The 24,881-nt window shown below is 42.7% G+C and overlaps 1 protein-coding gene and 1 pseudogene across 1 annotated transcript; one reads left to right on the forward strand and one right to left on the reverse strand.

Annotated features, from left to right (window-relative positions):
* Positions 1-336: 336 nt before the first annotated feature.
* Positions 337-19,130, reverse strand: LOC148977374 (uncharacterized; annotated as a pseudogene).
* Positions 19,131-19,419: 289 nt separating this feature from the next.
* Positions 19,420-22,750, forward strand: LOC120485921 (extracellular calcium-sensing receptor-like). The gene is made up of 6 exons (XM_039681713.2): positions 19,420-19,701; positions 19,938-20,229; positions 20,372-21,193; positions 21,301-21,528; positions 21,638-21,761; positions 21,837-22,750. Exons 1-6 carry the CDS (start codon positions 19,481-19,483, stop codon positions 22,748-22,750), a joined length of 2,601 nt encoding a protein of 866 aa, XP_039537647.2. The 5' UTR covers positions 19,420-19,480.
* Positions 22,751-24,881: the final 2,131 nt, after the last annotated feature.

Here is a 24,881-nt window from a genome sequence, read left to right on the forward strand (position 1 = left end):
GTCCATCTTTCCATTGTTGTTGTACCTAATAGCACAAAATATAACACAACAACATAATCACTGTAAGATTTCATAAAACAATATGCAACATCATAATGTCATGAGTATAATTGGTAAGACATAAGATTTGCATTGGTAATTACCTGATGGCTCTCATATCATGGACAGTTGGGTCACCAGGTCTTCCTCCATGGCGCAGAGACTTGCAGAGCCTCAGCTTGGTGAAGTCCTGGAAGAAGGTGTGGTCGATGTACTTGACTTCATATGGATGAGGCTTTACATGGGCCCTCTTCATCAGGTTAACATACTCTGCTGGGAGATAAACATCCTGGTCCCTCAGACGCTGTGAACGGAGTCGCATTCCATCTGAGTATGCCCTTTCTCAAGGTACTTCTGAATGACGACTTTGTTATTCTTCATGGAGAACAGAAGAAGTGCATTGCTTAGAACTGCATTCCGGTTCTGATACCCGCAGCCGTCACTCCACAGAATAAATGTGTCAGGCTCAGTGTGTGCAGAGAGGTAGTCAACAATGCATGAAGCAAACTTACTGGCAGACAGGCATCCCTCGCCTTCATGCCAGACATAACATGTGGCACTGTGTGTCAGCATGTTGTACATGGTAAAATTGTGAACAGCAAGCTTTGTTTTGTAATACAAGGCAGAGGCTTTTAGCTTAGGGCACAAAAGGACGGCTTGTAAGTCCATACATAAGACCATAGTGTTGTTGCTGGCCTTGCTTTTGTCAGACAACTTTTCGGCTCGGGCCTCTTCTTTTTGAAGGAGATGGTGCTGCCACTCGTCATCAGGTAAGTTGCCGGTCTTGAAAGCACAACAGATGTTGCACTGGTCCTTTTTTGGGTGGTAAAGGCCTAGGTTGAGACGCTTGAACTCATTTGTGAACACTTGCCTTGACAAAGGTGTTACAGTAGGTGGACAACCAGCATGTCGTTTACCGCCGCGGCAAGTGCCGCGGTAAATCTACCGCGGCAAAAATAAACCAGCCGTATTTCAAAGTCGGTGGCGAAGTGACCACCAGGTGGCGCAAAGGGACATTTAGCGAAAGCAAAACGTAATTATGTAAAAGTAGCCTACATTTTAAATAGAATATAGCTTTAACTAGAATATAAACTTTTAGGCTATAGAAGAACATTTTATTAATCAAAAGTTAAAATAGGCCTATCTTGCAGTCAGCGAAAATAAAGTGCTGCTTTCAATGACGCTATTGAGGAATGCGAAGACTGAAGAGCGCTTCTCTCGCGTGCGCACACTGACTGCTGAACAACCGAACTTCTGGGCTTCTGTCTGTGAGAAAAGTCGTGGTCGAGTGGTAGAACATTGGTACAATTATTTTGATGACACTGTTTCGAATCCCGCATAAACATGTATTAAAATTACCTTGCATGTCTATTTTACATTAAAGGTGCAATACCTAAGATTTAGATGCCGCTAGAGGGCGCTACATTCAAAACAACAACAATGGCTTTGCTTGATGACGACGTGGAGGAACGCGGAATGATGGGAACTGTTGTTTTCAACTCCACCGTGGATAAATCAGTCAGACGGGAATCGAAAATTAGTTGTCATGGATGAGGTAAAGTTCGATTTCTATAAACGTTGCGTTTAATGACATGCTTGTTTTTCATTAAACTGAAATAACCGCGCAAGAAAAGTCAGGTTTAAAAGTAAATTAGTTATCACAGATGTTACTGTACGAGTCACTGGACGAAGCTATGGTGGAGAGGGTTTGAAGGGGCAGGTCTCTTGCAAGGAGTTGACGTGGTTGGTCCTCCTTGGTAACTTTATAAAAATAAAAAATCAATTTAATGTAAGTTATCCCAACCTGCAAGAATTCATTTCCGGGAGGTATATTTCGATAACAAGATTGTGGGGGTGGGAGGGAAGGCTAACTTTCGCGTTCGCGAGGCACACTCGCAAAGTCTCTCCCTCTGTACAGTACACTGTATGTTATGCGCGCAGTATGTCTCGCTCTAACATTATATCCTGGGAGATTTGAACTAATTTGCGGGCATCAGGGAAACGCTATCAATATGCGGGAGACTCCCGGAACTTCCGGGAGACTTGGGATGTCTGCAATGTACATTTGACACATCTTTTCATGTCGTGTAAGTATTCAACCACAGCTACAGTTTCACAAAATTAACGTTAAGGGGGTCGCACACCGGACGAGAAGCTGCAGCGCCGCGTCGCACCACATAATTATTCGAACAGTATTATCTATAAGTGTACACATACCGGCGGCGCCATTCGGCGTCTGTCCGCGGCACCCAGCAACGCCTCAATCAGGACCGTGTTCAAAATCCTGCTGCGCCACAGAGCGCCATTTACATAGTTTTATATAAAATTGTAATTATTTTTGCCTCAAACCGTTGCTAATGGATCCTGATTTTGCCCTATGCTGCAATATGCATTTAGTTTTGCAGTGATTTACAGAAATCAGCTGCTTGAATGACAATTACTAATCAGCTGCTTGAATGACAATTACTGATTATTATTAGATTTTTCAGGTGAGATTCTCAATTCATTCTGTGAACGGATGCTCTGAGGTAAAGTTTTCAGAATGCAGACTCAGCAACGATTGTATTTAATTGTACAGTACAATTTAACATAGAACATTATCTTCATTTTCTGTCATTAAACATAACAATATTGCTGGCCATGCACTGATGAGAAAGTGCGCGTCCGGTGTTCGATAACGTTACTGCGGAGTTGTCCTAAACGTGGCGCGGCGCTTCTCGTCCGGTGTGCGACCCCCTTTACAGCCAACAGTTCACATTCCGTGAATAAATGAAAAGAACAATTGTGCTCCATTCCATAACAAATGCGCGAAACAAGCTGTCGTTTGATAGACGCTAACGCACAACTACAACTACCGCATTTGTCCAGGACTACACGTAGTAAGAGCGGAAACCGAGGTAAGCGGATATGACACGATTGACTCGCGACTCCCAGATCACCCCTGCTGACACGTTCCGTTTCCTTGGTTAAAATCTCAATTTTCTCGCGATTTAAACATTGTTTGAAACATTTGGAATATTGTGAGTTATCATCTTTACTAAATATATAACACTGGCCTTGTGATTTTGGGATATTTTAATGCAAAAATCTTAGGTATTGCACCTTTAAGGAACAGATCTCTTCCAACAGATTGACTTAATTTACATCTTCAAAAGCAGTTATGATAAAAAAAATTCCATGTAGATAAAAAAAAAAAAAAACATAACCAAGCTAAGCAAGTTGCGATTTGCCGGTGGGGTATTTCCCCCTCCACAGTAATCAATGCTATAATTCGCCTGTCACAAACTAGAAGGACGCAGATGGATGAAAGTAACCAGGTTTATTGAACAGGTGGTAGGGTAAACAACAGGTGAGTATGTAATGGAGAAAGTTCGGGGATGCAGCGGGAAACAGTCTGATGAAGTATATCTTATCTTGTGCAGGACGGAGAGACGGAGAGTGGAAGCAGCGGACGGATGAACAGGAGGAGACCGGGAACCAGGAGCAGATGAGAGGCAGACGGGGCTGATGCAAGCGGGTAAGTAATCCTGAACGTAGCAGTGAGAGTAGCGGGAGTCTGTAGCCGTAGTATCGACGAGACCAGACGGTGAGTGACTGTGAGGAGTGAGTTTATAAAGGGAGGACGATTGGGACGGTGATTGATGCGGGCAGGTGACGGTGATTAGAAGGCTGGGGAGCTGGAACGAGTGGGCGGAGTGAAGGTGTCTGGTGCTGACGCAGATGGATCCGTGACAGTACCCCCCCCCCCCCACGGCCAGCTCCAGCTGGCGGACGGGACCGACGACGGGGACGACCACGGCCCCGGGGCGCTGGACGATCTGGGTGGGTGGTGTGAAAGTCCTGGAGTAATGAGGGGTCCAGAATGTCCTCCCGGTTGACCCAACATCTCTCCTCAGCACCGAATCCCTCCCAGTCCACGAGATATTCCAAGCGGCCGCCCCGTCGTCGGGAGTCGAGGATCTCATGGACTCGATAGATGTTATCGTCTTCGGGATCTGCAGGAGGAGGGGGCACCTCCGCAGCACCAGACCCTGGGGAAGAAGGAGAGAGAGGGTTAGTGTAGGGCTTCAGCAGGGAGACGTGGAAGGTGGGTGCGATGCGGTAGTGAGCGGGGAGGACCAGCCGGTAGGTAACGGGGTTGATCTGCCTCTGTATCGCGAAAGGTCCGATGTATCTGGGACTCAGCTTCCGACAGGGCTGTCGGAGACGGATGTCCCGGGTGGAGAGCCAGACCAGTTGTCCGGGAAGGTAGTGAGGGGTGTCGGCGCGGCGAAGGTTGGCCTGGTTCTGGTGTCTCCGAACAGCCCGCTGGAGGTGAGTATGAGCTGAGTCCCAGACTCTCTCGCTCGTCTGGAACCAATGGTGGACTGCTGGGACGTCTGATGGTTCTCCTGACCAGGGGAAGAGTGGAGGTTGGTAGCCGAGTATGCACTGGAATGGGGTGAGTCCGGTGGTGGTTTGTCGGAGAGAGTTCTGTGCATACTCGGCCCAGGGCAGGTAACGACTCCAACAGTCCTGATGATCGTGGCAGTATGACCGCAGGTATCTCCCTATCTCCTGGATCTTCCGCTCAGTCTGGCCGTTTGACTGGGGATGATAACCCGAAGTGAGGCTGACGGTCACTCCCAGAAGGTTGAAGAAGGCCCTCCAGACACGGGAGATGAATTGGGGTCCTCGATCGGAGACAACGTCCTCTGGGATACCGAAGTTCCGGAAAATGTGCTGGAACAGCGCCTCCGCTGTTTCAAGGGCTGTTGGTAGGCCAGGAAGGGGAATTAGCTTGCACGCTTTAGAGAAGCGGTCTACTACTACTAGGATGCAGGTGTGATTGTCAGATACGGGCAGGTCGGTGACGAAGTCCACTCCGAGGTGGGACCAGGGTCGAGTGGGTATGGGAAGAGGGACCAGTTTGCCTTCTGGGAGATGACGGGGAACTTTGGCCATGGCACAGACTGAGCATCCTTTGACGAACCGGGAGACATCCTGGGCCATACCCGGCCACCAGTAGCGCTGTTGGACGAGCGAGAGAGTGGACTGCCTGCCTGGGTGTCCAGAGCCCGGAGAGGAGTGAACTGAGTCCATGAGGGACAGGCGTAAACGAGTTGGGACATAGACCCGTCCCTCAGGACCTCCCGGCGGAGCAGGTTCAAGCTGTGTGGCTTCGGCGATGTGATCATCCATGCTCCACTGAATGGGGCTGACCACCACGGCTGGAGGGAGAATAGTTTCGGACTCAAAAGGAGGGACCTCGGGTTGGAACTGACGCGAGAGAGCGTCTGCTTTCACATTCTTATCTCCGGGGCGGTAGGTGACTGAGAAATTGAAGCGTGTGAAGAACAGGGCCCAACGGGCTTGACGGGGATTGAGTCTCTTGGCCTCTCGGAGGTACTCGAGGTTACGGTGGTCCGTGATCACTGTAAAAGGGCGTTGGGCTCCCTCCAGCCAGTGCCTCCATTCCTCCAGCGCGAGTTTGATGGCCAGTAACTCCCGGTTGCCGATGTCATAATTCTGCTCCGCCGGGGACAGTTTCTTGGAGTAGAAGGCGCATGGGTGGAGTTGAGGTGGGTTCCCCTGCCGCTGAGAGAGGACCGCTCCTACCCCCGAGATGGAGGCATCCACTTCGACGAGGAACGGTAGGGCAGGGTCCGGAAGGGCCAGGGTAGGAGCGGAGCTGAAGGCGGATTTAAGGTCTTGAAAGGCGCGGGTGGCTTGGTCGTTCCAGGATAGAGACTTGGCCCCACTCTTGAAAAGGTCGGTGAGGGGAGAGCTGATGGGACTGAAGTTCTGGATGAACCGGCGGTAGAAATTGGCAAACCCCAGGAAGCGTTGAAGCTCCTTACGGGTGGTGGGTTGTGGCCAGTGGAGTACCGCTTCCACCTTCCTCTGGTCCATGGTGATTCCGTGGGGAGTGATGATATAACCGAGGAATTGGATGGTGCTTTGGTGGAATTCGCATTTCTCCAGTTTGAGATAGAGGTGATAATCTCGGAGCCGGGTGAGTACTGTTTGAACGTGATGGATATGGGAGGTCAGGTCGGGGGAGTAGATGAGGATATCGTCGATGTAAATGATGACAAACTGGTTGAGGAGATCGCGGAATATCTCATTCATGAAACCTTGGAAGATGGCGGGTGAGTTGGACAATCCGAAGGGCATCACGAGATATTCGTAGTGCCCCGCTGGGGTGATGAAGGCGGTCTTCCACTCATCTCCTTCCCGGACTCGGATGAGGTTGTAGGCACTACGAAGATCTAGCTTGGTGTAAATGGATGCCCCTCGGAGTTGTTCCAGGGCGGCTGGGACCAGAGGAAGAGGATAGCGGAATTTGACAGTAGCTTGATTGAGGGTACGGTAGTCGATGCAGGGGCGCAAGCCTCCATCCTTTTTCCCCACGAAGAAGAAGCTCGAAGCGGCAGGGGACGCTGATAGTCGGATGAATCCGTGGTCGAGAGCCTCCTGGATATACTCCCCCATGGCCTTCTGTTCCGGGATGGACAGAGGGTAGATCTTACCTCGCGGTAGGACCGCCCCGGGCAGCAGATCGATCGCGCAGTCCCATGGCCGATGTGGAGGTAGGGTGGTCGCTTGGTGTTTATCGAAGACATCCTGGAACGCCCGGTAGGGAGAGGGGAGCTCGGGAGGATGTTCCACAGGTGGGCTCTCCACGGAGGTGGTGGAGAGGGGAACGGACGGAGCGGTGGCAGGAACGGAGGTTCTCGTCACAGATGGCAGGCAGTGATGGAAGCAGTCCTTACCCCACCGTAGAATCTCGCCGGTGGACCATTGGACATGCGGGGAATGGGTCTCCAACCAGGGGCGTCCCAGGATGATCTCGGCCGTGGAGCCCTCCAGCACCAGGAAAGATATCTCCTCCTTATGGAGCCAGCCGATCTCCAGTCCCAGGTCGGGACTACGATGTCCTACCCGGCCACGCCCCAGAGGTTGACCGAGGATGGTCTGTACTTGCAATTTGTGAGGGATGGATCGTTGCCTGGTTTGTAGCCGGTCTAAGGTGGACAGAGCGATGAAATTGGCCGCTGATCCGGAGTCGATCAGCGCCTAAACTGAAATGGAACAGTTCAGATAAGTGATAGTGGCCGCAGTATATTTCAAGGAGGAAATGGGTAGTGGTAGGTGGACTGTACTCACAGCGGGTCGGGGTGGACGAATGGGGCAGGAGGCGAGTAGGTGGCCGGAGGCTCCACAGTACAGGCACAGACCGCTGGTGATGCGCCGATTTCTCTCGGACACTGGCAGTCGCGAGGCTCCAATGTCCATCGGCTCTGGTGCTGGAGGACTGTGATGACGGGGCGCTGGACGAGGAGGTGGGAGTGCAGGGCTGTCGAGCTGGCAGGCAGTGCGTTGCTGGTCGATGCGAATGGATCGCTGGATGATGCTCTCTATTCCAACGGTGTCATCATAAATCGCGAGCTGGAGGCGGATGTCAGAATTCAGGCCATGACGGTATGCGGTGATGAGCGCGCTCTCGTTCCAACCGAGAGTGGCGGCGAGGGTGCGGAACTGCAGAGCATAGGAGGCGACTGACGATCTCCCTTGCCGCAACCGGTACAGCTGGTCTTGAACCGAGATGGAATGTGCAGACTGCGAGAATACTTCGATGAAATGACCGGAGAAAGCAGCAAACGTCCGAGTAACGGGACCTCGATCTTTCCACAGGGCATGAGCCCAATTGAGCGCTCGACCTCGCAAGAGTGAGATGAAGAAGGCGACCTTAGATCGTTCGGTGGGGAAGGCAGATGGATTCATCTCCATGTAGAGCTCGCACTGCAGGAGGAAGCCGCTGCACTCCTCCTCCTCGCCAGAGAAGGGCGCTGGTTGGGCCATGGGACTGACAGAGGCAGATGGGGAAGAAGTGGTGACGGTGGCCGTGGAGAGTGCTGGAGCGCTAGTCCGGGGAATGGTTGGAGAGGGTGGGGTCGGTGTAGCGCTGGTGCTCGGGGTAGGTTGCAGCATGTTGGTGGTCTGGTCTTCTGTCACAAACTAGAAGGACGCAGATGGATGAAAGTAACCAGGTTTATTGAACAGGTGGTAGGGTAAACAACAGGTGAGTATGTAATGGAGAAAGTTCGGGGATGCAGCGGGAAACAGTCTGATGAAGTATATCTTATCTTGTGCAGGACGGAGAGACGGAGAGTGGAAGCAGCGGACGGATGAACAGGAGGAGACCGGGAACCAGGAGCAGATGAGAGGCAGACGGGGCTGATGCAAGCGGGTAAGTAATCCTGAACGTAGCAGTGAGAGTAGCGGGAGTCTGTAGCCGTAGTATCGACGAGACCAGACGGTGAGTGACTGTGAGGAGTGAGTTTATAAAGGGAGGATGATTGGGACGGTGATTGATGCGGGCAGGTGACGGTGATTAGAAGGCTGGGGAGCTGGAACGAGTGGGCGGAGTGAAGGTGTCTGGTGCTAACGCAGATGGATCCGTGACATCGCCTAACTAGACAATATCAAATATGTGTATATATATTTTTAAATGTGCAACAAGCACGTCTAAACAACAAATAGCCTAATAAAATCTGAACCAGCGCTTCTGCGCCTGTATTGACACATAACATGCAGCGCGCGTTTCAGTTTCAGTGGCCTTAATAGCCTATTGTTCGACAAACGTGGCGGTGGTGACTTGAATTTATTTATTACTCATTAGACCGAACACATGGCTGAGTGGTAGAGCATCGGCCTACGGTTTTACCATTACAAACACATGGGTTCGAAGCTTGCTCAAACATGGATTACTATAGTTATATTTTATATTTAGGCTATTAATGCAGAAAGATTTGTTCTAAAACTCTGTTACACCATTTAGTTTTTTTGCTTATATAAATAAAATGACCATGCATTTCTATTTTAAACTAAGGAACAAATCTCTTCCAACAGATTGACTGAATTTACATCTTCAAAAGCAGTTATGCAAAAAATCTAGAAAATAAAACTTAATGGGGTTCCATGTAAAATTAAAAAAAAACACCCCCCCTCCACAGTAATCAATGTTATAATTAGCCTAGACCATATCAAATATATTTATTTATTTATTTTTAAATATGCAACACGCATGTTTAAACAACAAATAATAAAATCTGAACCAGCGCTTCTGCTCATGTATTTGAGAGATTTCAGTTTCAGTGGCCTTAAATACATTGATTCACGGCTTTTTAAAATGTCACGAATTGTTTTGAGGTGGTTTTGAACGAAATATTGAAGTTTATAATTGAGTATTTTTTGACACACCACGCCCAGTGTAGGCCTATTCTAAAATTAGGTTTTATTCTGGCATTAATTGTGTTCGACAAACGCGGCGGTGTTCACTTGAATTTATTTTTCTTATAACAGCTAAAATAAAATAATCTTTTAAACTGTAAAAGGTGTACGTTTTCGTGTAAAGTAGGCTTACACTCACAATAGATTAACGACAAAACGTTTTCATGCTCATGAGCGAATACTCACTGGAGAAACATATGTTTGGGCATAAGTGAACACATAGCTGAGTGGTAGAACTTACGGTTAGAACATGATAATGACATGGGTTCGAAGCCCGATTCAACATGGATGACTGTAGTTAAATTTTATATTTAGGTATTTATGCAGAAAGATTTGTCTAGTTCTAAAACTGTTACACCATTTAGTTTTTTTTTTTCTTCTTTTTTTTTTTTGCTTGTATTTATAAAAAAATATATAGATTTCCATTTTACACTAAGGAAGGAACAAAATAGTATCCAACAGAATGACTTCTTTACATCTATAATAATACCAATCGTAATTTCAAAAGCAGTTCCGTAAAAAAAAAAAAAAAATACGAGGAGTTCTTTTCCAAAACGCTATAAATCCATTTCAATAGTTTTCAGGAAAACTACATTTTTTACCTAGACCCACACATTTTGTGAATATTCAAATTAAATGTTTTATTGGTTCAGTCTGAACATGTTGAAGAATGATTATTAAGTCAAACAACAATATTGTTAATGATAAATTAAAAGTTTTTTTTTTCAAAACGCTATATAAATCCATCAATTTTTTTTGTAAAAATAAGGTTTGTCTTTAAAAGAAAAGAAGAAAAAAAAAACAAGAGAACATGCAACATAATCAGGGGCTCATGCTATAAATTAATATAAATTAAATTTAGTAAAACAACCTGAAAAAAGTAATGATAGTAATGTTATGTAAAGTTATTTAGTAATACATTCAGAGTCATTTTTAGTAAAGTGTCAAACCTGAAAAAAATAGTATAATTTCTACATACGCATGAAAAAAACTAATTATTACAAATGATCAATAATGATAACGATATTCAAAAGTAGGGATGGGCCTCCCTCCAGCACATGCACACACACACATGCATGTATAGAATGTGAGCAAAGCGGAGCGGCGTGACGCTTAAATATAAGTAAAAAAAAAACAAAAAAAAAAACATAGGCTACGTTTCACATTTATGTTTAATAATATTATGTTACTTATTTTTATTATTTCGTCTATGTTTAGTAGGCTATATAAAAAGTGAACCGCATGAGATGAGTAAGATAGGATCAAAAGCTACCCAATATATCGGAAAATATTTGAGTGGGTCAGACATGATTTTGACCACCAATTAAGTTTTGTTTTGTAGAAAGCTTGTAAATTTCGTTTCGGATAAATTCTATCTTCATTGTAATAAATGTTTCATCAACAAATTGGATTAACACATTAGAAGTAAATATAAGACAATATAATCAGGACACAGAGGCGCGATATGAAAGCTTTAAATGTCTACTTTTAAACAAAACATTTAAAAACGAAAATAAATTGGCAACTCTCTGCGTAAGTAGGCTAATTCGAAGTTTAAGGCCAATTTATACTTCTGCGTCGAGGGTAGGCCTACGCCGTTATTGCTGCAAACATGCTGCTCTAAACTCTAGTAAACTAGTGTTTTCTGTCTGTGTCAGCAGCAAAGATAAAGTTTCACAGTGAACGCGCGAGCTACAGCGGAGGGGTCGGAGAGGGGTTCGCGTCGACGGATAGGGGTCTGCGGGGGTACGCCGTCGATTCGACGCAGAAGCATAAAACAGGCTTTAGAATGTAACACAACATTCAAATGCAAATATGCGCCCTCCCCCACTTGAAACCCCGTGTGTCCACCAAAGCGCCTGGCGTGTTTTCAATTGTTTTCAATGGGAGCGCCGCGTTTTTTTAAACGCCATGAGCGTAATCAAAGCAGCTCCTGAGATTAGACTAGCGTTTTTAGTATGTCCTTTTTTTCTTCGAACAATTCAAGAACAATATAGGCTATAGGCTACAAATTGAACATGGTTTATTTTTTGTAAAACTTTAAAACTGGCCTTTACTTTTCTTGACGATTCCTCGGTAGCTTTTGTTTGAAGGCATTCAGTTGCTCCAAAAACACTAACGTTAGAAACATAACTGCACTTTATCACAACGGATTAATAAACCGTACCCACGAGTTCCTAATCCTTGCTCTCAGATTTGTAAACCATGCCCACGCTTTCGCAATCCGTATGGGTTTGTAATCCTTACTCACGGGTTTGTGGCTCGTACCCCAGAGTGTGCCGCATGATTCAACTAGGCCTCCTGTTTAGATGCGGGATGCATTGCATTGTTTTTAAAATCCTTTTTTAAAATGGATAATTTCTTGCATTTAAAAAAATAAATACATTTAGGATACTTTTATCTTTAAAGTAAATTTAGAGGAAAAAGCTCAGTACTATAATAAGCGAAAATAATAATAATAATAATAACACAGTTCAAAAACTGTAAAAGGTTTGGTTATAAGTTATAAATTATTTTATGTTAAATATATTACTGTCGTCGGTGAACTCATTCATAGTAGTAATGCAAATAAAAATGCATTTAGGCTACAGGCCTATTTAGAAGACCCTTTTATCCACAAAAAAGAACAAAGCAATTCATCAAATGTCAGTCTTAGACAATAATAATAGGCTACGATTCTAACAAACAAACAGGTTTTAACGTATATCCAACTGTTTGTGTGCATGTCACCGCGGCCGCAAACACTTGCATGTTCCTATCAACAGTGGAACAATTTAAAATCTAGCATTTCTGGTCATACGGAAAAAAAAAACATAATACATAATACATTATTTGCAACTACTTTTATTTGCGTAAACTCACAATAACAAGAAAACGTAGTTATTTTTTACAGACACAAGCCTATAAATCACCTATAAATCATCTCTCACATGCTCTTCTCATTTAGCACTGCGGGCAAAATATAGTTTTTAGAAAGCAAAATCTATTTTTTTTTTCATATTAATTTGCGAATATTTTAAATGTTTAATAAAGGCAAAAAGTCAGCCTATGCGTCAAAATCGTGTGTTTAGGCCTATTTGTGATAATCTCAGCCCTGTTTTATTATTGTCTAACCAGTAGGCCTATTATGACTGACATTTGACGAATTGCTTTTTTTTCTTTTTTTTATTAAAGCGTCTTATATCTAAATATGTAGCCTAAATAATAATGTAATAATAATAGCATATTATTATTAGGCCTATTATTTGCGTTTATAACTTTAAATGAGTTCACTTAAGACAGGAATATGTAAAACAATTTATGAATGTTTTATTTTTATAGACTTATAACTTTGTGTTTGTGTTAGGCTATATTTATTTATTTATTTTTTTGTAAGTGAAGTCCTTTTAAAAACAATGCATCCCGCATCTAAACAGGAGGCCTGGTTGAATCATGCGGCACATTCTCGGGGACGAGCCACAAATCCGCGAGTCCGGATTACACACCCGTGAGTAGCCTACGGATTGCGAAAAGCGTGGGCACGGTTGATGAATTTGTGGGTACATATTTCAAAAACTGAGGGCATGGTTTACAAATCTGAGAGCAGGGATTAGGAACTCGTGGCTACGGTTTATTAATCAGTGGGCACGAATTGTTAAACCGAGGGAACAGTTTAAGAATCCGTGAGTAGCCTACAGTTTATACATTGAGGGGACGGATTGCAAAAGCTACCTATTTAAGCTTCAAGAACGGTAGGATAAACATAAAAGCTGTCGGCCAAGAGCATGTAACGAGGTGCGATCTTGCGTCGTTTGGAGGTATATGAGGATGAGGATGATGCGTTAACCACACAGCTATCGCTGGACTGCTAATGCGCTGTCGTCTTATACGATTGTAAAGCCTCAAGCTGCGGCGGTAAAAACCACATTCTGGTTGTCTACCTACTGTACATTCTTCTCTCCAGCAGCACGACAATACACTGCATACAGATCAGCCATCGATTGAAACACAGGTTCCAGATACTGTTTTGATGTTGTGGATCTGCAATAGTGTGAGGGCATCTTTGGGAGGTCGTGCAAAAAACTGCAAATAAATTCATGGCCTGCCACTGAATGACGTGCATTGCTGTGTGTTTGTCCCTCTGTCTCTGCTTGCGTGTGTCCCTCCTTTGCCCAGTTAAGAGCAGACCACTCGCCTATTCCTAGGGTAGACAAAAACATACGTTTGCAGACGCGTCTTCTCTGCCCGTTGACCCGTAAAAAAAACAACAGCGAATTTGATCTTCAGGAATTTTCAGCCCCCCTTCTCCTTTGCACGGGGACCACATCAATTAGACCACGCACATACACTCTCTTCTCCTCCCAGGTCATATGTTGCCAAAAGTCATTGAAAATCGTATTCCTCTCAGACTCGCCGATTGCACTGCAGTGATGTTTACCTGACCTGGCACATGCTGCTGATGAACATCTGGGCCCCATAGCCCGTGGCTCCCTCATTGTTTCCTTCTGCTTCTGTTTTCCATTGTATGACTTTCCAACCATTCTTCTTTTCTTGTTGATGACTTTCTTCCAGGTGTTCTCAGCTCTTAGTCTTTTCCTTGGAGGTGCGTCTTCCTCAGCATCTGAGCATGAATGCTGTGCATCCGAGTCCTCATCGCCTGCACCATGGAAAATTTCAAAATACACACACAAACCAAACGTGCATGAATGAGTTACATCTTTATAAACTGTCAACAGTGAGGGCTATAGTTGAAGGACCTTATCCAATTTAATGACAAAATGTAGAAAAGGATCAAACCTACCCGTGTCAAACTGCACCTGCTCTGGAGCCAGCAGTGAGGCCTCCTCTTCCTCCAGACCACCAGAGAAATCTTTTCAAACACATCGTACAATTAGTGTGATTTTTTTTTATTTTACATTGTGGTAACACTTTACAATAAGGTCCGTTAGTGGACATTAGTTAACTACATTAGTTAAAGCTACAATACCTAAGATTTATGTCGCTAGAGGGCGCTAAATTCAAAACAACAACATTTCGCTAGATTCTACAACAACAGCGGCTTTGCTTGATGACGACGTGGAGAAACGCGGAATGATGGGAACTGTTGTTTTCAACTCCACCGTGGATAAATCAGTCGAAAATTTGTTGTCATGGATGAGGTAAAGTTCGATTTCTATAACTGTTGCGTTTACATGCTTGTTTTTCCTTAAACTGAAATAACCGCAAGAGAAAGCCAGGTTTAAAAATAAATTAGTTATCACAGATGTTACTGTATGAGTCACTGGACGAAGCTGGTGGAGAGGGTTTGAAGGGGCAGGTCTCTTGCAAGGAGTTGACGTGGCTGGTCCTCCTTTTTGGTAACTTTATAAAAATAAAAAATCATTCAAACATTTCAAACACATCGTACAATTAGTGTGATTTTTTTTAATTTCTATTGTTGTAAAATACATCTGCATTAAAACTCATTCATCTTGGCATGTGAAATCATGATTATCTCTCAGAAATTCACTCTACCAGCATGCACCACCGTTGCTTCCTCACTCTCTAATGTTAAGGCCAATTTATACTTTTTCGAGCAAGACTACCCAACCGAAATAGTCGTGAAAAGAAAGGCTTACTCCACCATCAGAAAGGCACTTAAAGAACAGGGGCTCCGTTTTCAGACTCTTCACCCAGCGAGACTTAGAGTGTTTCTCGACACAGGCGCAGTTATATACAATAGCGCGTCCGAAGCGATGGATGATCTGAAGAAAAAGGGACTGATGCCGAACGGCGGAATCGGGACGCCGGTGGGAAAATGCGCCACAGCGACAACGAGACGAAGACAACCTGCCTGGGAAACGACAGGTGCTACATCGCGTCGTCATCGAGAAGCACGCATGAAACACATCCAGGAGAAACTAAAGGGATTTCGATGCAACGAAGGTGCTATGAGTGACTGAGTAACTTTTGAAAAGGCCGGTAAGAGTATAGCCCTCACATTTCTACGTCGAACTGTATTTCCATAAGACCAGGTGAAATTTCATATTCATCTAATTTAGAGAAATTTAAACTGACCACATCTGGGAATTTAGGGAATCTGTTTTTCTATGTGGACTGTTCTGATTTTATGTAGTCAGAGATTTTCGTCCATGCTTAGAGGGGCCCCTTCCAGATGTAGGGCTTCCCCTCTTGTTTTTGAAGTACAATTCATACTTCATAGATGGAGGTCACTAATGTTAAATGTTTGTATTCATGTGTTAAGTTTTATTTCAAATCACAGACCGAAGTTCATTTGTTCAGGCCTTCAGGGATATTTAAATGTCTTGGTAAACTTTTTTTTTTCTCTTCACGGTTGACTAAAATGCCTCATCAAAAATATAGAATAATCACCCTTAATATAAATGGATTACATAATCCTATAAAAAGAAGTAAAGTAATCGCCAAAATGATAAGAGAAGAACTAAGCGCTCACAATGGCCACCAAAGCACTTTACATATTGCCTCACTTTCACCCATTCACACACTCCTTCATACACCGACGGTGGTGTCAGCCATACAAGGCGCCATCCAGCTCATCGGGAGCAGCTGGGGTATGGTGTCTTGCCAATGGACACCTCGACACTTGGTCAGGTGGAACCGGGGATTGAACCACCAACCTTTCGGTTTGTAGACAACCTACATGAACCACTGAGCCGATGCCGCCCTTTAAATGATATGCTCAACCGCAACAAAACAGAGTCAGCTGTCATGACATCCTTTCTAACATCTTTGGATTTACCATCTATAGGGACAGAGCAAAATAAAATAATAACCCAGGAGATGGGTACCCATCTCAATTGTATCTTTAGGGAAACAATAACACCAATGCTCAAAAATTGCTTTAACTATGTTCTAGGAGGTGGCGAGACCCAGATGTCCTGGAGACAAGCAGTAATCTCAGTGATCCCTAAAATGGGAAAAAACAAAACCGATTGCAGCTCTTATAGACCTATATCAGTTTTAAATATAGATTATAGATTATACGCGTCAATACTAGCAAAACAATTGGAAAACATAATCCCGGATCTGATAGACACAGACCAGACAGGCTTTGTAAAAAACAGGCAAACCCAGTACAATGTAAGACGGGCTCTCTACCTCATTGATCATATTGGTTATTAGTCTCGACGCTGAAAAGGCTTTTGACTCTCTCCGATGGGAATATCTATATTTGGTCCTTAAAGGGATACTCCACCGGGTTTTCATATTAAACTATGTTATTCCCTTAACTAAGACGAGCTGATGCATACCTCTCTCGTCTCAGTGCGTGCACTCTATCGCTCTGTATTGCCGCAAACTATGTTAGCACTTTAGACCAGTGCATTAGATATGGGCCAGAAAGAGAAGTGACAAAACACTTCCTCGTTTTCCCTATTTAAACACAGTTACTCGATTAGTGTAATTCGACCTAGGCTGGTGACACAAAATAAAACGTTGTGTTTTTGTAAGCGTTTAAAATTGATGACTATATTGTATGGCGGAATACCATAGAAAAGTGCTTTAGAGCACTTCAACTTGGCGCAATAATACCTTCACTCGTGAAAAGTCCTCTTACCGGCTCCCTCTTCCTCGCTCTCCCCCTCCCTCTTATTTCCGTCAATGCAGCCAACGTGACATGCGACAAAGCGGGAGCCGGTAAGAGGACTTTTCACGAGTGAAGGTATTATTGTGCCAAGTTGAAGTGCTCTAAAGCACTTTTTTATGGTATTCCGCCATACAATATAGTCATCAATTTTAAACGCTTACAAAAACACAACGTTTTATTTTGTGTCACCAGCCTAGGTCGAGTTACACTAATCGAGTAACTGTGTTTAAATAGGGAAAACGAGGAAGTGTTTTGTCGCTTCTCTTTTTGGCCCATATTTAATGCACTGGGCTAAGCTAAGTGCTAACATAGTTTTGCGGCAATACAGAGCGATAGAGTGCACGCACTGAGACGAGAGAGGTATGCATCAGCTCGTCTTAATTAAGGGAATGACATAGTTTAATATGAAAACCCGGTGGAGTATCCCTTTAAGCGCTTTGGTTTCGATGACCAGGTAATTAGATGTTTGAAATCCCTATACTCCTCTCCTACGGCTAGAATTAAAATAAATGGGGACTTCTCGAAAGGGGATGTCGACAGGGATGCCCCCTCAGTCCCACTCTATTTGCCCTCTTCATAGAGCCTCTGGCGTAGGTAATCAGAGATGATAAGGATATAACGGGGGTATTGATAGGAGACACAATATAAGATATGTGCATATGTGGATGACATACTCGTGACACTAACAAACCCTAATGCAAGTTTGCCCAAATTATTATCTCTATCTATGAATATACTACCTAGGCTGCTTTTTCTTTTTCAATCATTGCCTGTAGAAGTGCCTCCCAAACAATTCAGCGAATGGAATAGAATTATCTCATCCTTTATTTGGGGAAAACAAAAATCAAGGATTAGATTTCAAACCTTACAACTCCCCAAGGACAAAGGTGGTATGGCTCTACCGTGCTTGGAAGATTATTATAGAGCAGCACAATTACGTTCTCTGGTTTGTTGGTGTGACCCTGAGTGTGATGCCAAATGGAAGGACTTAGAGCAAAGTCAAATAAGCGTACCTCTTCAATCTATTCTGGGTGGAAAAACTCTTCTGAAGAAACATCTGAACAAGCTAACTAATTGGATGACGTTTGGCAGAAACTACTCAAAAATAAGGAATTTGAAAGAAACTCACAAATATTACGTTGGGTGGAATATGATACAGAATTTAAACCAGCTAGTTTGGACAGTAGATTCAAGCAATGGACTAATTTAGGGATCACTTCATATTGCATGATATCCTCTACTGACGGTTTGGATGCCTTTAAAAAACTCATAGATACATACTACTTAGGGAAGGAAGATTTCTTCAGATACCTTCAACTGAGACACCACTTTGATAAAAATATTAAAACTACTGGAGAGAAGGGAACAGACCTGATAAGAATATTCATCAACACATATAAGGATAATAAGAGCAGAAAACTGATTTCCAAGTTATATTCATATTTACAGTCGGACAGGGGACTCTCAACAATGTATGTAAAAATCAGGTGGGAAAAAGAAGCTAACATAAAGATAACTGGGGAAGATTGGTTGAATATATGCAGAACACAATCTACCACCTCTAGCTCAGGTCTATGGAGGGAATTCACTTGGAAAAACACTATAAGATTCTTTATAACCCCCAATATAAAAAAGTCACAAACCAATAATCCTGAACATGGTCGTTGGAGAGTGTGGTAATATGTCGGCTGGTCACTATCATATCTTTTGGGAGTGCCCTGTTATTTCTTTGTATTGGGTAGAGGTTGTGACGGCAATTAAGTCAATAATCGGCTCAGAGCTTGAGTTTAACTTCACTGTTATGTATTTAGGAAATCTACCAACAGGACTGAGAAAAGCAGATAGATATTTGTTACAAATACTCTTAGCTGGTAGCAAAAAACAATAACAAGGAAAGAATGCCCGACAATTGCTGAATGGATAGAAATAGTGCAGGAAATTTATGTTATGGAACATTTGACTTTCTCTCTGAGACATGCCAGGAGTAAATGTGAAGCATATGGGGGAAAATGGATATCTTATCTGAGTACAAACTGAGATATGTCTTGGGTTTTTTTTGTCTCCTTGCTTTACTTGATGTTGAGCATTTCTGTTAACCTATGACATATTTGCCTGCTATTCCTTGGTCTGTCTGCCTGTTGTTATTATTGTAAAAAAAACTTAAGCACCTAGAAGAAAATCTATGAATATACTGACCTCTGGAGGAAAAATTAGGAATGTGGGCATACATTTGGACTAACCTACTCTATTTGTCTCATCTATCTATTCTACAGTATAATATATGCAATATATTAGTCACCAGTACTACAAGTTTTTTTGTTTGTTTTTTTTTTGTTAAAGGGAGGTTCATTTTACCATTAACAAACGGTTGTTTAATGAGATTACCATTAACGCAGTGAAAGCAAACACTAAAACAAGTGGCAGATTTAAGTTGCCATTCATCAAACTATAATTAAAAGAGAAAAGTATTCCATGATTTCATTGGAGCTCTAATTGTCTCCACCTGCTTTTTTAAAGCAACACCCCACACAGTCTTTATTATAAATAACAGCAATTTGGGTAAGCTAGAAAGAGATAGAGATGTGGATCACTCTTCAAATCTGCCTGTGTCTGTCTTTTAACTGTGTCTCTGCAGCTTCAGTCCTCAGTTCAGGCATCTGTCAGCTCCAGGGACACTTCAAATTAAATGGGATGTTCCAGGATGGAGATCTTATACTTGGAGGTCTGTTTGAGGTTCACTTCCTCACAGTGTTCCCAGAGCTGAGCTTCAGAATGGAACCGGAACCACCTTACTGTGAGCAGTGAGTCTGAGACAAAATGGACAAGGATAGCCTACCTATTTTTGTAAAAGACAAAATTAAGAAAACTATAACATAGCTGCTGAACTGTCTTGTTATAAATTGCATATACTTTTTTATTCATCAAGAATTACATATGGTAAATTAAATAATATTTTACCATATGAGAATGTTGGAAACTGTTTTATACCATCAATTCAGAAACATTGAAATATTATAATTTCTCTTGCTTTTTATAGGTTTGATAAGGCAAGTTTCCAGCAGGCACAGACTATGGCCTTTGCTATAGATGAGATCAATAAGAATCCAAACCTGCTTCCTAACATCACTCTTGGATACCATCTTTATGACAATTGTGTAAAGTTGGGAGTGGCATTCAGAGCTGCTACAGCTATGGTTAGTGGGACAGATGATTCCTTCTCTAACCTAAACTGTGTTGGCCTACCTCCAGTGATTGCTATTGTGGGGGACCCGGGGTCTACTCACTCAATTGCAATCTCCAGTGTACTGGGACTGTTTAGAGTGCCTATGGTAAATGTGAATGTGAAATGCAATTTTTTATTTTTATTTTAATTGTAATACATACAAAAATATATAGTCTGCATATAATGCTTCCAAATATTTGTTTCTCTTTTGCTTGATTTATTTGCTGCTCATTTGTCTTTTCTATAAGGTTAGCTACTTTGCCACCTGCTCCTGTTTGAGTGACAGGAAAAAGTACCCCTCTTTCTTCAGAACAATACCCAGTGATGCCTTCCAAGTGCAGGCTATGGTTCAGATCTTGAGGTATTTTGAATGGACCTGGGTTGGTCTTCTCTACAGTGATGATGACTATGGCATCCATGCCTCTCAGTCATTCCACAAAGATGTGCAGCTATTTGGAGGTTGTGTTGGCTTTTCTGAAATGCTGCCTCGTGATAATAACAGCAAAGATATTCAGAGGATAGTGCGAGTGGTTCAGGCCTCTACAGCTAGAGTGGTGGTGGTGTTCTCCACCGAAGCATATTTGTTACCACTGATGCATGAGGTGGTATTGCAAAATTTGACAGGCAGACAGTGGATTGCAAGTGAAGCTTGGGCTACTTCACCAGTGTTTCACACTCAACGTCTTTTGCCTTTCCTGGGGGGCACACTGGGAATTGCTATAAGGCGTGGTGAGATCCAGGGACTTCGTAAATTTCTTTATAACCTCCGCCCTGACAAGAATCCAAGAAACAATATGGTTCGAATCTTCTGGGAAAACATGTTCGGGTGCAGTTTTGATGCTGAAGGCAAAGAGGTAGAGGGAGAAAAAATGGGTTGTTCAGGGCAGGAAGATCTGAACTGCACAGAAACAGCATACACTGATGTTTCAGAGCTGAGGGCATCATATAATGTGTATAAAGCAGTTTATGCCCTTGCACATGCGCTTCATGACCTGATGCAGTGTGAGGAGGGCAGAGGACCATTTAATGGAAACAGATGTGCTGAGATAATCAACCTGCAGCCCTGGCAGGTATAGCAGAAATACTACATGAACACAGAAGGGACACAAATAATTCTACATGTGTATACACACTATAGAAACACATATAACACATGTCCTGCCTGTAACTTGTTCAGGTAGCCCATTACCTACAGAAAGTGAACTTCACCACTGGCTTTGGGGATCATGTTTCATTTGATAAGAATGGAGATGCTCTGGCCATCTATGATGTGATGAACTGGCAGCCGAGTTCAGATGGTGCGATAAGGGTCAGCACAGTTGGTGTAGTAAATGAAGGGGCTACAGCAGGGAATGTGCTCACACTAAATGAGGATGAAATATTCTGGAATTTTGAGAACAAAAAAGTAATATATATATATACATATATATATAATATTCATTTCAAAACTAAAATTAATATACTTAACACACACATAATTAAAAAAGCGTGATAACAGATCTTGTGCCCCTTAGCCCCCACTGTCTGTGTGCAGTGAGAGTTGCCCCCTAGGCACCAGACGAGCCAGGAAGAAGGGTCTTCCCGTCTGTTGTTTTGACTGCCTGCCATGCGGAGATGGAGAGATTTCAAATACAAAAGGTAAAGAAGTCCTATTCCAAAATCTTAATATATATTTAAAGAAAATTTTTTATTCATATTTTGTTATACACATAGATGCTATTGAGTGCACAACATGTCCAGATGAGTTTTGGTCGAGTCCAAATAAAGATCGGTGTGTCCCCAAAGAAGTAGAGTATCTGTCATATGAGGAACCTCTGGGCATCTCTCTGACCACTGCATCTCTGCTTGGCACCTGTTTCTGCGCACTTGTGATGGTCCTCTTCGCTCATCACCGTAGCACTCCTGTAGTACGCGCCAACAATTCAGAGCTAAGCTTCCTGCTGCTGTTGTCACTCAAACTGTGTTTTCTATGTGTTCTATTGTTTATTGGCCGGCCACAGGTGTGGACATGTCAATTAAGACATGCTGCATTTGGCATAAGCTTTGTCCTGTGCGTCTCCAGCATCCTGGTCAAGACTATGGTGGTAATAGCTGTGTTCAAGTCATCTCGACCTGAGGGTAAAAGTGTCATGAAATGGTTTGGTGTAGCTCAACAAAGAGGCACTGTCATGTCCCTAACTGCACTTCAGGTTCTGATATGCATAGTATGGTTAACCACTTCATCCCCAACACCCTATAAAAACAGCCAGTATGTCACCTCTAAAATAGTCTACGAATGTTCTATTGGCTCAGTGGCTGGTTTTTCTCTACTGCTGGGATACATTGGCCTCCTGGCAGCAGTAAGTTTCCTCTTAGCCTTCCTGGCAAGAAACCTTCCAGATAATTTTAATGAAGCCAAATTCATTACCTTCAGTATGTTGATCTTCTGTGCTGTGTGGATTGCATTTGTTCCAGCATATGTGAGTTCACCAGGGAAATATGCAGTGGCTGTGGAAATATTTGCTATTTTAGCTTCCAGTTTTGGATTATTGGTGGCCATATTTGCCCCAAAATGCTACATCATCCTTTTACATCCAGAGAGAAACACTAAAAAAGTCATCATGGGAAGAGCCACACAACATAAATAGTTTAGACATTTACATTGAGGAAAAACTAGACATTTTTACATTGAGGGGGAAAAAGAGAAAAGAACTATGATCATGTTTAGTCTCCAATATATGAATTGGGTTTCAAATGGCTAACACTTTATAATGGTTTCCCGCAACAAAAGCAAGACAGTGATGGACTTGATTGTATTGGCCACATTTAGCCTTAATTATTAAAAGTACACTATTAATAAACTAGAAAAAAAAGTTTGATGACAAACTTTAAGTTGGCTTGAGAAAGCCGGACCAGAGCGTTTGAAGTTTTGAAGTTTGAATGAAGTTTTAAAGATAGATTAGAAAGAAAGAAAGAAAGATGGATAGATTAGTTAGAAAGAAATATAGATAGATAGATAGATAGATAGATAGATAGATAGATAGATAGATAGATAGATAGATAGATGTTTTTGGCAAGAAGCTAACATGATTAGCATGTAGCTAGCTTGATGCTAATTTGATTAGCATGTAGTTAAGATGATTAACATGTTGTTAGCATGATTAGCATGTAGCTAGCATCATAATAGCATGATTAGCATGTTGCTAGCATCATGCTAACGTGTTTTTATCAAGAAGCTAGCATGACTAGCATGTAGCTAGCATCATGCTAACATGATTAGCATGTTGCTAGCATCATGCTAGCATGTTTTAGCAAGAAGCTAGAATGATTAGCATGTAGCTAGCATCATGCTAGCATGATTAGCATGTTGCTAGCATCATGTTAGCATGTTTTTAGCAAGTAGCTAGCATGATTAGCATGTAGCTAGCATCATGCTACCATGATTAGCATGTAGCTAGCATCATAATAACATTATTAGCATGTTGTTAGCATCATGCTAACATGTTTTTAGCAAGAAGCTAACATCATTAGCATGTAGCTAGCATCAAGCTAGCATGATTAGCATGTTTTTAGCAAGAAGCTAGCATGACTAGCATGTAGCTAACATCATAATAGCATGATTAGCATGTTGCTAGCATCATGCTAGCATGTTTTTAGCAAGAAGCTAGCATGATTAGCATGTAGCTAACATCATAATAGCATGATTAGCATGTTGCTAGCATTATGCTAGCATGTTTTTAGCAAGAAGCTAACATGATTAGCATGTAGCTAGCATCAAGCTAGCATGATTAGCATGTTTTTAGCAAGAAGCTAGCATTACTAGCATGTAGCTAACATCATAATAGCATGATTAGCATGTTGCTAGCATCATGCTAACATGTTTTTAGGAAGAAGCTAGCATGATTAGCATGTAGCTAGCATCATGCTAGCATGATTAGCATGTTGCTAGCAAGAAGCTAGCATGATTAACATGTAGCTAGCATCATGCTAGCATGATTAGCATGTAGCTAGCATCATAATAACATGATTAGCATGTTGCTAGCATCATGCTAGCATGTTTTTAGCAAGAAGCTAGCAGGATTAGCATGTAGCTAGCATCATGCTAGCATGATTAGCATGTTGTTAGCATCATGCTAACATGTTTTTAGCAAGAAGCTAACATCATTAGCATGTAGCTAGCATCAAGCTAGCATGATTAGCATGTTTTTAGCAAGAAGCTAGCATGACTAGCATGTAGCTAACATCATAATAGCATGATTAGCATGTTGCTAGCATCATGCTAGCATGTTTTTAGCAAGAAGCTAGCATGATTAGCATGTAGCTAACATCATAATAGCATGATTAGCATGTTGCTAGCATTATGCTAGCATGTTTTTAGCAAGAAGCTAACATGATTAGCATGTAGCTAGCATCAAGCTAGCATGATTAGCATGTTTTTAGCAAGAAGCTAGCATTACTAGCATGTAGCTAACATCATAATAGCATGATTAGCATGTTGCTAGCATCATGCTAACATGTTTTTAGGAAGAAGCTAGCATGATTAGCATGTAGCTAGCATCATGCTAGCATGATTAGCATGTAGCTAGCATCATGCTAGCATGATTAGCATGTAGCTAGCATCATAATAACATGATTAGCATGTTGCTAGCATCATGCTAGCATGTTTTTAGCAAGAAGCTAGCAGGATTAGCATGTAGCTAGCATCATGCTAGCATGATTAGCATGTAGCTAGCATCATAATAACATGATTAGCATGTTGCTAGCATCATGCTTGCATGT

The sequence above is a fragment of the Pimephales promelas genome, chromosome 10 (assembly GCF_988280905.1).
Source record: "Pimephales promelas chromosome 10, fPimPro1.hap1.1, whole genome shotgun sequence".
Classification (NCBI taxonomy): Eukaryota; Metazoa; Chordata; class Actinopteri; order Cypriniformes; family Leuciscidae; genus Pimephales; species Pimephales promelas.

What these genes read in the sequence shown, in the direction of transcription:
- LOC120485921 (XM_039681713.2), top strand. Translation starts at nt 19,481, where the DNA reads ATGTGGATCACTCTTCAAATCTGCCTGTGTCTGTCTTTTAACTGTGTC. An exon ending in GACTGTTTAGAGTGCCTATG is followed by an intron (nt 20,230 to 20,371) that starts GTAAATGTGAAT and finishes CTTTTCTATAAG; the next exon opens with GTTAGCTACTTTGCCACCTG. An exon ending in TCAACCTGCAGCCCTGGCAG is followed by an intron (nt 21,194 to 21,300) that starts GTATAGCAGAAA and finishes TAACTTGTTCAG; the next exon opens with GTAGCCCATTACCTACAGAA.